Raw genomic sequence first — 15,665 nt, 5'->3', positions numbered from 1 at the left:
TGTTATGCATTGGTTATTAAAAGGCTAATTTATAAAATTATTCATAACTCAGCAATAGGTGTATCTCAGTGGTTACTTTCTACTGGAGGAGGAGGCAAGAATAGTGTTTATAAGAATAACCACAGGCTTGTCTAATTTCTTTGGAAAAAGAAAATTTTTAGTAACTATTTTGATATCATTTTAATCATGTTGAACTATAATTGCATGAATAATGCAATTCAAATCAATAAGACCAGTCATTTCTCAGTTGGGTTTACAACTTTTCCCATGAAGAGTATGCTCTGAGTATATTGATCAACAATCCACAGCAAAAATGGACGATTGAACTTAATAACAGGAGGAACAGAATGAGGAAGAAAATCTGTGCTAGTGACTGCTGCAGCCTCTGTGCCATTCTCATGAATCTTCAGCAGGGCCTTGTGAGTGGCCTACAATGAAATACAGCAATAATTAGTATATGTGGAATTCAGAGTGTGAAGTGATTCAAGTTAGCACTAAATTAATTCAGCTATTGACTTTCACAAAAATTGCTGGTAGGCCAAGAACCAGGAAGAGGGCTGCTATAGCCTGTTGTGATTTTTTTAGCAATGTTGTCTCAACAGGTAAGTATTACCACATTCAATGCTTCTCACCACACATGTATCTAATGCAGACCTGAGAGACTGCACACCTTGTGGATTTGGTTCAAAGTAGAATTTTCAAGCAAATTCACAAGGAATGCCAATTTCAGAGGGAAAGGAAGTTGTACTCCTGAACTACTCTGTATACATCCTTAATAGCACCTGCATTATAGCTTAGACTCAACCTTGATATCGGTTTTTAAAAAATATGTAATTGTTGGGTGTTTTTAATCTTTTTGTTTCACAAGCCCATAAATATTAGAACATTGTAATTGCTGCTTTCCTAATGACTGTAAGAATGCTAGCCTCTCTCGTCTCTTTACCTGTTTCTCTTTACGTTATTTTTACTAGATGGGATGTTTTCCTCCAGTCTGATCTATCTTTACATCATTAACTCTCATTAGGGCCTTCAACGGCAGCAGAAGTTTTAAAAACCTTTCAAATGATAGAATACACATGTTAGAAGAAGGCTACTTTTACTTCTAGATGGGCTGATGCAAGGCATCCCCAACACAGATATCCATGGGCACTTCTTTCATATGTAAAAACTGGGCTGTGTTTAGTTTCTGGGACATATGCCACGTCTCTCCCAACATTTACCTGGCAGATAGAAGACAGTATCCTTATCTCTAGATCTTAGAGAAGTCTTAGAGAGTTTGAAGTGGAAGCTAATTTTTCTAGTTTAGTGTCTCAGTCAGCTCTAGTAATAAGTAAAATTTCACAATTTAGCTTAGGGCAAGACAATTGAGTATTAAGGGACCCACAGACCATTGTTTCTACTAACAAACTTACTTTAGAGACCTTCACATCAGGCTTTCCTGTGATTCCAGATAGATCAGCTGGGTCAGAAAACACGTCAGTTACACCCAGATTCATGAACATCTTTTTCAAGTCATAGATGCCTGAAATGGATAGTTTTGGAAGATACACTTCCATCCTCCTGTTAATTCAAGAGAAAATTATGGTAGTTATTGTAATCAAAGTATACCTTAGACTGAAGGCTCCCAGCTTGCTGCTGGTCCTTCTGAGCTAAAATGTTAGTCTTCAACTGAAAAAAGATGCCAACAAAAAGATGATAGGAAAATGATGGTCTGGAGGATGGATTTGGCTTTCTTGTATGTTTCTGCAATACAGTCACTTGAAGGGACAGCAAACAGTGCTGATGCCAGCATTTTTGGGACTAAGTTTGCATTCTCTTTCTATCCTTGAACATTCTTCTTTTGGAATTCACATCCCATCCCCTCTGAGGGATCTGATTGCTGTGTAGCAGTATTACCACTGTTAACACATTGTGCTTGAGACAAGGGGAATGGAGACATCACCAGTTAGAACATATATGGCGGAAAAAATAAATTTCCCAGGTCGTAGACCTCTTCCCTCATCACAAGCAAATGTTGACTCTAATTTTTGTTGAAAGTATAAAATCATCAGATCATTTGGTCTGTCCCTTTATACCTATTCCATTGCTTAAATCTCCAATTGACAGCAAAGGCTAGTAACAGTAAAACCTGAATATCATATTCAGACTTCAGATTCTGACCACTTTAAATAATCACATCAAATTCCTATATTTACCGTCTTTGGAGTGATTTTTCCCATGTAGACACAATGTCTTTTGTAAGGGCATCTTCCAACTGTTTAATTTTTCCTTCATTGGGCAGGATAAATAACGCTACAATATCTCCCTTGTAAGGAATCTGCACCACCTCGCAAGACAGCTTTCTGTCAGAATATGTTTTATAAAATCCATCTCGAGTCATCATCTTCACTTCAACTGAAGTCTTCGCATTCACGTGGAAATAATCCTTGTGAGTCCCCTTAATATTGAAAGGATTTTCCCAGTAGGCTTAAAATGAAAAGAGAAAGAGGGTATGTTAATATACTCCAGACTAATGTACACCAGATAAACCCGTATCTGAAGATGTACACTGATACTTGAAGATCAAAGTGATTCCAAGTTTATTAAAACTTTGTTTCTCTGTAATTTTTTGCTGTACTGTGTACACGAATAACTAAATATCCCAGGTTATATTTTGTATGGACTTGTACAACAACTTCCTAAGTCAGATAGATAAATTACATGAAGTTGCTTCACCATAGTATCTTAAATTTTATTTGAAGAAAATAAAATCAGACCAGGATCAAACAAGTAGTTTTCTGGTTTCAGAATATTGTTTTTAAAGCAAGTGATGAAGCATCTTCTTTTAAAGCAAGAAGATGTCTGCCTTTTAAAATGCAGCATGTTAAGTTTCTTCCATGCTTTTTCATATGATGTTCATCTTAGAGCACTGAAGAAAAACTTTCGTGCAAGAACAACCTGGACTTTTGAGTCTGTTCATAACAGCATTCCAGTAACTGGAATAAGGTTTCCAGGGCTTTAATCTTAAAAATGGTTTTATTTTATAATTTTATTTTTATAATGGTCACATTTTGTTTTGTGTTGAATTAGATCATTCACTACACAAATATACAGGGATGCCTGCTTGCCATTCTGTTAGTATGTTCTCTTTTTCTTACTATTGCAAAGAAATAAAATAAAATGGAAAAATAAATAATGGAATGTAAACTCTGCAGTACTCTGATTACTTTATATTTGAGCTTTCTTCTCTGTGCCCCCAGTAAAAAAAATATACTTCAGTACCATAAATAAACGTCTCAGACTACACCCAAATTTAATAAAGTACTTGAATTAAAATCTGTTTTGATGAAAGTTCATCTATTTCCAAAGATGCCTTTTGGGGCTGTAAATTCCATGTATGTCCTACATGCTTCTACAAATGGATCTAACAGCTAAGAGGAAGTTAATCATTGCCAAAACACATTCACAAATACCTCTTAAGATATGTATAATGTGATGATAAGCTGTATAACACTTAGACTTCAACTCCAGATGTACCTATACATTTAATAGGTACATACTCTAAGTAAATTAAGTTTTTGGCAATTTTTGCTAATCTGCATATTTTAAATTTATGTTTCTATTTCATATATTGTGTGAAAAAATTGTAATTTTTTAAATAATAAGTAGATAAAGTGGGACAGAAAAATTAAAAAATCTGTAAATCTGTTGTGCTCTGGCAATACCTTAAAATTTGAAGATTGCAAATGAATGAACATTTACACTTAGGAGCCTAAACATATGCTAGAAAAATTTCCATGTGGAAGAGGCTTCAAAGTGTGACAGCTTGAAATGATTCTTATCATAATAGCCTAATCCTGACACTGGACTTTCTTTTAAAAGTAATTCAGAAATAATCTGGGTATTTGTTTCAGTGCAGATGAAACTGAGGTACTGCAGGAACATCTATGTGACTCACCTTTAAAGTAAATGTAGTTAACAATTACCAGTAGAGCATTTGGACTGAGATCTTGAAGTATTTGATTTATATTGCCATGAGTTTTGTTGTTTATGTGATCATTGATCTCTTTTTTAGCTTCAGTGGAATTCTGGAAGTTACTAGAAACAACTTTTCCTTTGTACAGTTTTTTTATGTCCTTCAGAAATGTCTTCAGTGGCTTCAGGTGTTTGTCCATGAACAGAGTGTTCCCCATGTTCAACTGCACCTGGCTGTCAGGGCGGTTCAGCAAGAGGAGGAGATGATGAAAGCCATCATGTATCTCCTCCTCCTGGGTGTTGGTGAGGTTGAAAGCAAGCCCTTGCAGTACCTGAGCCTTGCTAGTACCTCTAGAGCCCAGGGCTAACAGGGCAAAGGCAGTGGAGATGCTGACTGGTGAAAAGAAAACATTCTTGTCAGGTTCTTGGGTGGTCACCTGCCTGTAAAACTGGAAAGCAAAGTCTGTGTTGCTGGGGACTATCCGTTGGCAGGACTCAAGAGGATCTCCCTCATGGGGATGTGGCTCCTGGGGATCTGTTGCCTTGAGCTCATCAGTCAGGCTGTGGATGGGGGGGTGAAGCATAGACACCAGTAAGCAGAGCAGGAGGGTAGCCTTCATCATCCTTTGCAGCTACTGTGTGGACAAAGAATGAAATGGTCTTGAGTGATGGAGATCACCTGTGTCAACATCTCATTTCTATCTGCTATTGCCTTCAACAGTTGCCTGGTAATTACTGTTATCTCCTGACCTGCTTCTTTATTCTATAAAAGTGGTTTTTAAATCCTTCTGCTTCTGTGTTTATCTATAGTTACTATCCATTGCTGCCTGCTTCACTTCTGTTTTACTCCAGTTACAAAAATCCCTTGTTACTGGAGAAAGAAATGTGAAGAAATATGTGAGTATTATAGAAAAATAAGTCAGGAGAGCAAAAAAAAAAAAGAAAAGTCTATTTGGCTGATTTTTTTTTTTTTGTCTCTGTGTAAATCTGTTCAATAGTGAGTCAGCACATAAGAAACAACTCTTCATTCTTTTATGTAAGAACACAGCATTATGATGCTCTTAGTGATAGAACGAGGTTTACATCAAACAACAGTGTTATATTAATGGAAAACAATATGAGATTGCAACACCCAGAAGTAGTATTCTTTCTCTCTTTCCTGACCTATTTTAACATACAAAGTGACTAACAGCAAGAGAACTTTGTAAAATACCTAATAAGATCAGCATGGGAGGCTCTATTTTAAATGACCACTCATGTGACACATGTCTTCCAGATGGATTCCTCTCTGAGTGTACCCCTGATCTGATCATGGGAGTGTGAGGTCATCAGTGTGGGCTTGACGCCTGCAGTCTTTCCAAACCTTGTATCAGCCAGAAACCCTCCTTCTGTAAGGTAAAAAGGCTTAAAGACCAAGTAGCACTCAGCAATGAGCCTAGATCATGGCATCTTGGCCACTTCTGATGACTGTGGCCTCTTTTATTGCTTTCTTTTTTACTGGTCAGACAGAGAACATGTTGGGATGATTTGTAGTGTCTAAGATGTTTAACCTCTCAGAAAATAGGTAAGAGCTATTTCAACTAAAAATTGTACTATTGACTAGAAAAATAAATAGCCTTCACTTAATGTCTTGAAGTGGAACAGCTTCATGGAAGCAGATCATGAGTTACTGGCTCATTTGCTGGTCAATGGCAAGCGCATTGTCACAGTGGATTCAGCAGAGCAGATAAGATATTTATTGGGAATTCCCTCGTTCTGTATCAATACTTTGGCCACTAATATCCTGGGGGAAAGGGAGCCACCTTGTGCTTCTGAGTCTGAGTAAACTAGGACTTACAGGGGAGATTGGCATAACAAAACTAGTTTGTGAATCCTGTCTGGACTAGGTGTGAACAAGACAGGCCACTCACATTGGTGTTGATTATCTGGTTACAAGATTTAGGGAATATCAGTAATGATAAAAAGTAAGATCGGTAGTTGGGAAGTCATATTTCTCCCTTGTTAATGAAACAGATTTCTTTTAGATATGAAAGAGCTGTTTGGGATAATGATTCAGAGTGGTAATACTCTGTAGAATTGTTGTAGTGTATGCCCAGAATTTGCTATTCAGTATTTCTTGAAATTAAATTCTGCTGTCATTTGAGTGCTTAGAAACCAGGTTTCACCCTTGAAAGCAGATATGTTTAATCACTAGATAAATGCCATACAGCTGCATCAAAATCATTAAGGTAAAGGTAGCTGGGTACTCACATTTCATTCAGAAAGGTCTTCCTCTATTATGAGTTCTACTGCTCCTTGCTGCTTTACTCATACTGCTGTTAAATATTACATGGCTTCATGTTAACTAGATGGACAAAGCTGAATGCTGATGAAGCTAGTTTTCTTGGACGCTGTAGGCATATTTCCACACCACTCCAGAGAGCAAAGACCATAGGGCTCAGTTGGTCAGTAGAATGTATTGTTACATCCCAAAAGGTATGCAACTCCAAAGCAAATATTTGTTTGAAATGGAATTTTTGTGCCAAGGGCAGCTGTTTTGCCCCGTATACTAGCTGAGATGGAGACAACTTTTCATTTGGAGGCACATTTTTGCCCAGGACTAATCTTCCTGCCAGGGTCAGGGCAAGGAAGCTGCAGGGAATACTACTTATTATCAGCCATACTACCCAGCCTGCTGGACTCCACTAAAGTATCAATATCTCATCTTTTACTCAGAGGAGATGCCATTGGTTGCACTTCAGAAGCCAATGAGTTCTCTTGGCTTAATTAATAAAGAAGATACTTCATTCATTTATGTAAAAAGGGTAATTTTAGCTGTATTTTTAATGGTAACTTGTCATCTTTCAGGCACAATGTCTCCTCACAACCTAATAATTCTCTTTGTATCTGGTAAGGACCATCTAATATATCAAGATCTGAAAAGTATTTAATGTAGACTTTAGCACTTGAAGAAACTGTATAAAATGTGTGCTATCACTGTTAGTGCCTAGCCACAATACTGAACAAATCCGACTGTTATAACTTACATAAACAGTAAGCCAAGGCACAATCCCAAAGAACAGCAAATAACAAAAAGAGAGCAACTTCTTAATATTAACCAGTAAGGAATCAAGGCAAACTCATCCAATACATCTTTGTTATAATGATACATTTTTATTTCCTATGATCCTTTCAGAGGAATGTAAGAGCTGTGAAGCTGTCTGACTCAAATCCACAGCTGGATGAACTGTTTAGATGCATGGTTTGAACAAGCAGCCAGGAGAATGCCTGCTCAGTCCATCTAGGTCTCTGCTGTGCCTTGCAGGACTCCTTGCTGTTTGCTCAGGAAGGTGTGCCACGAGTCCCCGGATCCTGGGGAGACAAGGAACTGTGTAAGTGTAATCACAGTTGTTCCCAGTCCCCAGCTGTGCTCCTTTCAGAGGTACTTTATCTACTGGGATCCATGGTCTTGGTCATACAACTAGGTTCCCTTTACAGTATCTACAGACTCAGCACTTTTTTGTTCAGAATACAGCTAAACTCTGTATGCTCATTTTAGATAGAGACAAAATTTACTGTTAAGTACTTTGGTTTTGAATTCTTTTTTTTTTTTCTTGCTAGAATATCAGTTCCTGCTGTTGCCTGGAGTGCTCGTGTAGGTCAAGTGAGGCTTGATAGAGCAGACTGTTCTCTTTTGCCAGCCACAAAACCACTGCATTTAAAATAAATGAATGTTTAAGCTAAAATGTTTGCACAAATGTGGTCTTTCAACAAAAAAACAGCAAGATGCTCACAGTGCTCCAAGACAGATTGTTGACTGCTCTCTTCTGCTCCTTTAGTCATACAGCTGAGCAGGGTTAAGCATTTATGCTTCTGTTAAACATTACATGGATCAGAACAAGATTATCTGAGGATGCAGATAAAGGTGATGTAGCCATGCAGAGAAGGTAGAAGTCTGTGATCACTGAGCCAGCTGGCTTAAATGTTTGCTGTCTCCAAACATGCATAAATTGCCGCAGACAAACACACTTTGGAGAGCAGAGATCCATGGCCATGAGCAGCCATTCTACCAGATGTACCTTCCTAGTTCATTGCCAGCTAATGGCACAAGTGCTAAAACATCTCCTGAGGTGTGCTATGGCCTGCCTTGGGGCTTTAATTTCCTGACTGTGCAGTTTGGACACCTACCAAAAAATGCTAAACCAAACTAACTTTTTGTTCTATGGAAAACAAAGCAAAAGAGATAATTAACATGCAACTTGTTTATTCTTCCAAAATGAACTGAGCATCAGTTCAGAAACAGTCCCACACTCGGAGGCTTTCTTTGAGCCTTGGTTTAGTCATATCAGAAGAGGAAGCCTGGGCAGTGGAGTCTGCTATGCAACTGTACAGCTGACTGAAGAGGAAGGTAGCAGGAGAGAGCCAATGCTGTAAAGAATTGTATGCAAGGACTAGGGATAATTCTGGATTCTCTGAATGACTCTGGGCTGAACCCATACTCAAGTACAGTGAAAAAAATGGCAGAGACATAAATGTAAATATTTTTGACATTCAGACATTCATTTGTATTATTCTCTTGTTAAAAATCAACATGGATTGATTTTGAAACTCTTGCAAAATCTGCCCCTTTGCTTAAATATCAGAGTTCTCATGAGGTCATGGCTTGAAAAAGAGGTCCATTGTCCTACCAGGGAAATCAGCAGAGGTTCTATAAGCCAACAGCAAGTCCACCTCAAGATGTGCTTCTGGAGTGAGTAACCTGAAAAATGTGCCTGCACTGCTGCTCTGATTTACACCTTAGTTCATCCCTAACCACCTGACTGTACTAATTCTATTTTACTTCAAGTATCTGTGGGATGATCTGCTTAAATTTTTTCATCAGCAAATGCTCAGCAAGCCTTGGAACCTCAGGTAGCCTTTGCTATGCTCTGTTGAATGTGATGCCCACCTGAGGCCTCACGCTCTAGAAATATTTTTTCTGGTCATTACATAACTTTCCTGTTATTTTGGGTGCTCTGAAAGAAAAGCAAAATAAAAAATGGCAATGTCTCAAGGCAGCAGAATGTGAGCCTTGGCTGAGGGAAGCCTTGGACCAAGTGCTTGCAGAATAGACTCAGCTACCTCACTCCAGAAGATCTGTAACATCAATATTATATATCAAATATTTGGTATAGACAAGTCTCCATGTCCCATTCACAAAGATGATAAGTGTATTGCCAAAATTCACCATTCACCCCAGACCAAACTATAGCTGAAAGGATGCAGTCATTCTGTGGTAGCCAGAAAGGAGCTCTGGTGCAGCAGTCAATGTTAGGTTGAAGAACTTACCTAGAGTATCTCTTGAGGACATACGTGATTGCAGTGAGATTTTTTTTCCCATGAATTTCTATTCTTAAAACAGGACTAAAGGATCTGCTTGCCTATGGCCTTCAAGTTAGCAGGGAAGGAGAATACATAGAAGACAAGTCATGCTCAGCCTGATGGTGGTTCACATAAAAATCTTCCCTGTATTTCTTTTTCCAAAAAGTGTTTGTCTTAGATTTGTTATCATAGAATCATAGAACGGTGGGGGTTGGAAGGGGCCTTTAGAGATCATCTAGTCCAACCCTTCTGCAGAAGCAGGTTCACCTAGATCAGGTCGCATAAGAACATGTCCAGGTGGGTCTTGAAGACATCTAAGGAAGGAGACTCAACCCCTCTGGGCAGCCTGTGCCACTGCTCCATCACCCTCACAGTGAAATAGTTTTTTCTTATGTTTAAATGGAATTTTTGTGTTCCAGCTTCATCCCATTACCCCTTGTCCTGTTGCTAGCTACTATAGAAAAAAAGGGATGTCCCAACGTCCTGACACCCACCCTTTAGATATTTATAAATGTTAATAAGATCTCCCCTCAATCTCCTCGTCTCCAGACTAAACAGCCCCAGTTCCCGCAGCCTTTCCTTGTATGAAAGATGTTCCAGTTCATCTTGGTGGCCCTGTGCTGGACTCTCTCCAGCACTTCCCCGTCCCTCTTCAGCTGAGGAGCCCAGAACTGGCCACATCGTTATATACCATTTGATATACCCTGAATGCTCATTTGTTCTGTAGATGAAGATTAATAAGACCTTTAAGTCTTTCGTATAGTAACTTGCATAATTTGAGTTCAACATATCTGTTTCAAACAATGACCATGGAAGTTACAGATTCTGAATCATATTGTCGAATTATCCAGGAGGAACATTAGATGTATGATGCTTGTTGAATCTGGATAGAACGTGGATTCATGTGTCAGTCAAGCGTCATACAGCAGGAGTTCAATTTGTGACTACCATTAAAATCATGACTTTAGGATAGCAAATTTCGTATTTCATATTTCATTGTTTTAAAATCTATTAAAGATTTTCTTTAGTTGTAATAGTTACCGATATAAAAGCATTCTGAATAGAGAAGCATAGTGAGAAACACAGATATGTAAAGATGTGTAAAATAGTTATGGTACCATTTTCAGACTACAAAGCTTTGAAGATAATACTTCATCTCTAAAAACTTGGCAAAGAAAGAATATGATCCCATCTTATTTAATTCATCAAACCCTCAAGTTTTCTTGTCCATGTATATAGTATCTAATGATTCAGAGAAAACTGTAGAATTCATGTATTTCATAGAGTTTTCTATGTTATTTGGAAAATAAACTACTTACATTGAAACAACTGGAAACAGATTTTCTAAATCTTTGTTTATGAACCAAAACTAAAATGAATAGTCCGTACTTCATACTTACATTTGGTAGATGCTTGAAACAAATGTTAAAGGGCTTGATATCTGTTGGTCAAGGCACGTTTTTATCCAGGAGTCCTGTTGTGACTTAAAGAGTGTAATTTGAAGATATCAACTTTGAAAACTCTAGTAATGTTAGGGGAAGATTTGTCTATAGAAGAGTCTTACTGGTCCTAAGTAGCTGTTATTTAACCTTTCTTCTGAATAGTAATGATTGGCTTGAAAGAGACTTTCTAAAAACAGCAACCTAAAGTCTTGCACTAGGCATGCAAACACAGGTTGTGAATACACTAAAATGTCTCTCACTGACTTGCTTCATTTTTCTATTTAGCACATTTTCTAAAGAATCATAGCTTTATTTTTAGCTCTAATATAAACAGTTCATGTGTAACATTGCGCTGGTGTATTGTGTTTATACTTATACGGGAAAAAAACATGTTACACAGTGCCTGTTCAATGAACTGTGTCTAAACAAAGTAATAAGTTTTAATTAGCCCAACCTAATCTGACAATTGGCTGCTGGCACACTATCTGTTAGTACAGCTGGCTAGTGATGCATGGGAAATAAAGATCACTTCTTGCAAGTTTTCTTTACTTTTCAAGAATTGTGGTTGAATTCTTACAAGCTCAAGTTTCCTTCTCATACCAACTTTGCTTTCTCCTGTCTAATTTAAAAACAGGTCTCAGTTAATAAGAGAAACATGTTTTTCATTATGAGTTTTGATAGAGACTGTTTTCAAGCTAAACATTGGCAATGTCTATACAAAATTCATATTCTAGTTGTTTGGTATGTCAAAGGTTTGGATCACCCAAGAAACCACAAACTGTGTGATCAAGCCCATAATATCTTCAACATATGTCAGGGTGCAAAAGCCTTGAGTACAGCACAGAGCCAGGCTTCTCAAGGCAGCTTCTTCTTGGGCCTGCACAGAGGTAGTCACAGGATTAAGTTTACAATACCTTAATTTACACTTTAGAAATGAGACTTTTTCTTTTGTTCACATGTTGATATTCATGGTACAAGCAAAAAATCTAGAAAATGCCTTACATGGATTTCCAAACCCAAAACTCAAGGCCAAGGTTTCCTCGTTTTTGTTTGCTACAGACAGTTTACCTACAGTCACTTCAGCAGCCTTCGCTAGTGCAGTCTCCTTATGCTTCCCAGTAAAATTCGCCAGTGCTTTGTGAATATCCTGTGAAGGAGGCAAGAAGAGGAACAGGGATTGGTGAGCAGAAATGTGAAGGGAGGTCCCTGATGCAGTGACTCCCTGAGGAAGCCCAGCCCAGCGCCTGGAAGGAGACTTAGTGAAGAGCAAAAAACAGGGAGGTGTGCCTTACTCCTCTAACAAAACATATGCATTCACTCAATAATAAAATCTTGTTCAAGTTCTGAACAGATTAATTATAAAGTTCTATAAGCAACCTTATAATCAATCACTATGGCAGAGAAATAATAAAACTCAGGGATCACAGTCAGACATTAAAGCATTATACTTCTGAGACTGTCCCTTTGTACATGTTTCACCCTTAAAGAAAGCGTAGTCCACAAGTACACCAGTGTGTTTTCCCTATAGGCTTTTGCCCCATTCAAGAGACTCCTAAAATCAAAACCACAGTTGGAAAGAACTTCCAGAGGTAAATTAGTCCAATGCTGGGCTCAAAACATGCCTACTTACATCAGGTTCCTCAAGGACATTTCTTCAAGATAGGAATTTTATAAACCTCCTGGGGAAACTCTTCCAGTATGACCACATGGTAAAAATATGTTCCTAATTAGAATTTTATATACTCAAACTGTTCAGCATCATGCATCTCTGTCATCATCCAGAAGCTTCTGGGCTGTCATTTACAGACAGCACATTGCATTTGCTCAGCTGGACCTTGATTAGCAGTAATTGAAAGAAAATCTCCATGAATCTCCTGCTTCTCTGTCTCTTATTGGTCAGCCTATACCACATGGATGCATTTTCCTCTCTGGAGAGCATAATAAAGGTAATAGAATGGTTTGAAAGAGAAGAAAATGTTCTTGTCACTTTCCTCTGCCATGACCAGTTTGTAGAGCCTAAATGTGAACTCAACATCGCTGGTGGCTACCTTGAAATGAACCCTGTTTCAACTGCATTGCTGCCTTCCATGAGTGTTTAGGTAGTTTACAGCTCTCAGGGTGTACTGTCCAATGGGACAACCGATTGTTATGTGGGATCAAAACCTGATCACACAGTGGACTTGTTTCCTGGTTGTCATTTATGAGATAGTGAGGAATGGAATTGACATCTGAGTAAGAAAGCATCATGAAAATTAGCCTTCTCCATAGAATGCCATCAGTATTTGTTACAGAAGTTAATTTTGTGCTAGTTCAGATCTATGACTGAACTCAAAAACCAGTACACAAAGTGAGGGGAAAAGGGATTTTAATTAATATCTTTGAAGTGGTTTCTAAGGAAAGACTGGAACACCCATTAAATCCACAGTGTGCCAAATATAATTCCTTGTTTTAGCCCACAGAAATGAGATACAAGGCTTAGGTCTCAGTGGTTAGGTCAGTGTTGCCAAACTCCATGAATACTGAAGTGTTTGGAGAAGTTGTTTTCCTCTTAAACTTCTCTTGACCTTTCATCATCTTCCCCCACCTAAATTCTACCTCCATCCAAACCACACATGTCACATCCAACCTGGATGCTTTGGAAACAAAACAGAGCTGGATTTCTTGGGAGAACCACGGGAAGGACATTTTAGGGGACAATGTCAGTAAAAAAGAAACTAGATAAACAGTAGTCTTTGTTAATAAAATGAAAGATGGAACATATCAGACTCCTCTCACTGCCTCTGAACAAATTTGCTCTTTAAGTTTTGCTGTACTGAATTAAACATAGAGATATATCTACGATGCCTTCATTGTACATGCAATGCAACTCGAGGAAGGTGTTTTTCTAAAGACGCAACAATTAAAACTACAAGTGTTTAACAGCTTTGTTGTCATCCCCTTTGTCTTGATTTCTTTTTATTGCAGAAAAAGAATACCTTCTTTAAGGAGCCACCAGATGTTACACTACCCAAAAAGTGGCCAAAATGTGAGCCAGTTACGATTGGAAAAGTTCTGAGTTTCATTTATGATTCACAGAACTTTTTTGAAGAAGTTGGATGAAAACAGATCTAAACTAAACACTGGGTTTAACTCCACAGTACTACATCTACAAAATCAGAGAGGTAACCATCACTTCATTGAGCTTGGCAGGGAGCAGTCTTTGCACAGATATTGAGGTGGCAATTGCTGATGGCAGAGAGTCCCACGTACCTCCCAAATAAGGAGGAAGGACCAAGAAGTGATTGTGTCACATAGCTCCCACACATGAGCTTACCTTGGAGAAGGAGGTTCAGGAAGCCCTAAGACTCAAGGATATTAAAAAACTGGAGTCAAAAGCTTAAACCAAAATATACTAAACATGAGCCAGCAATGTGCCCTCATGGTCAAGAAGGCCAATGGCATCCTGGGATGCATCAAGAGGAGTGTAGCCAGCAGGTCAAGGGAGGTTCTGCTCCCTCTCTACTCTGCCTTCGTGAGGCCTCATCTGGAGTCCTGTGTCCAGTTCTGGGCTCCTCAGCTCAAGGGGGACAGGGAAGTGCTGGAGAGAGTCCAGCACAGGGCCACCAAGATGATCAAGGGACTGCAACATCTTTCATACGAGGAAAGGCTGCAGGAACTGGGGCTGTTTAGTCTGGAAAAAGAGGAGACTGAGGGGGAATATTTTTAATATTTATAAATAACTAAAGGGTGGGTATCCGGAGGTTGGGACATCCCTTTTTTTTCTATAGTAGCTAGCAACAGGACAAGGGGTAATGGGATGAAGTTGGAACACAAAAAATTCCATTTAAACATAAGAAAAAACTGTTTCACTGTTCAGGTGAGGGAGCCCTGGCACAGGCTGCCCAGAGGGGTTGTGGAGTCTCCTTCCTTGGGGGAAGGAGGGTCCCTTCCAACCCCTACCAGTCTATAATTCTATGAAACCTTATATACGCCATACAGTACATAAGTACAAAATAATTCAAGTGAAAGTATTGTGTAAAAATGGAGTGGAGAATTAACAAAAGGGCATAGTCATTATTCTGAGTGTTTCCAAGTTTTAAATCTTTAAGGACCTTATGTGGCTAGCATGTGAGGAACAAACAGCAGCCAAGCTTTGTACTCCAAGCAACAGAGAAATAGCAGTGCAGTTGCACTTGCAAGGATCCAAGCCTGTGCCTATTGACTAAACAATGTCACTGAAAAGTTCAGTGTTAAATCTTTCCCTTATAACCATTTCCTTTTATGATCTTCATGTTGGCATCATCTTTTGGCCAAACCCACTCTTTACACAGGTGAAACAGAGACTGTACTATAAGTAACATAGGCTCTAATACAAGTATTATCTCATGTTCACACAATTTGCCGGATTCTCCTTTAGCCAGTATGTCCTCTTCTGCTCTTTGTTCTATTTTTTCCACTCCTCACAGCATAACACAACTAATTAAGAGAACAAAAACCAATCCTGGATGATGTAAATCAGTTTTTGAGGAAGGTATCTTTATTTTTGTCTTTTTTGAATGCAAAAATCTAATAGTTTAGGTGCTTTTAAAGGGATTGTGATAAAAGTCTGAGATTTATTATTCAATTAACTCATAACAAACACTTGCAGATGTGTTTAAATTTAAACTGGAGAAATCTTATAAGAAATGTCAAAGACAGCTATAAGAGATGTAAAGAATGGGATAGAAAGCCAACAGACTCAGCTAGAGCATGATTTCCTTATGGAGCCATCCATTTCTCATGGACAGTGTAAACCCACTTCTTTTTGAGCCTTTTTTCCCCAACTGAAATGGTTTATGAACAAAATTGTTTCCAACTTATGAAATTATTTCTGGTTTATGACAATCTTAGAGTTCTGGACATTGAAGCCTGTGGCTATTACTGGAAAGATGAAACAGGAAGAGCTAGTGA

General features: G+C 38.5%; 1 protein-coding gene across 1 annotated transcript; it reads right to left on the bottom strand.

The window, feature by feature from the left end:
• Window positions 1-236: 236 nt before the first annotated feature.
• On the bottom strand, window positions 237-7,998 carry LOC104561410 (alpha-1-antitrypsin-like). The gene is made up of 5 exons (XM_061998823.1): window positions 7,963-7,998; window positions 3,938-4,586; window positions 2,196-2,466; window positions 1,413-1,560; window positions 237-428 (listed from the first exon to the last, which is right to left on the bottom strand). The coding sequence occupies exons 1-5, from the start codon at window positions 7,996-7,998 to the stop codon at window positions 237-239; spliced, it is 1,296 nt and encodes a 431-aa protein (XP_061854807.1).
• Window positions 7,999-15,665: the final 7,667 nt, after the last annotated feature.

This window comes from Colius striatus, chromosome 6 (assembly GCF_028858725.1).
Source record: "Colius striatus isolate bColStr4 chromosome 6, bColStr4.1.hap1, whole genome shotgun sequence".
NCBI lineage: Eukaryota > Metazoa > Chordata > Aves > Coliiformes > Coliidae > Colius > Colius striatus.
Note: the sequence above shows the minus strand (reverse complement) of the source record. Positions and strands in the feature narration are given on the sequence as shown.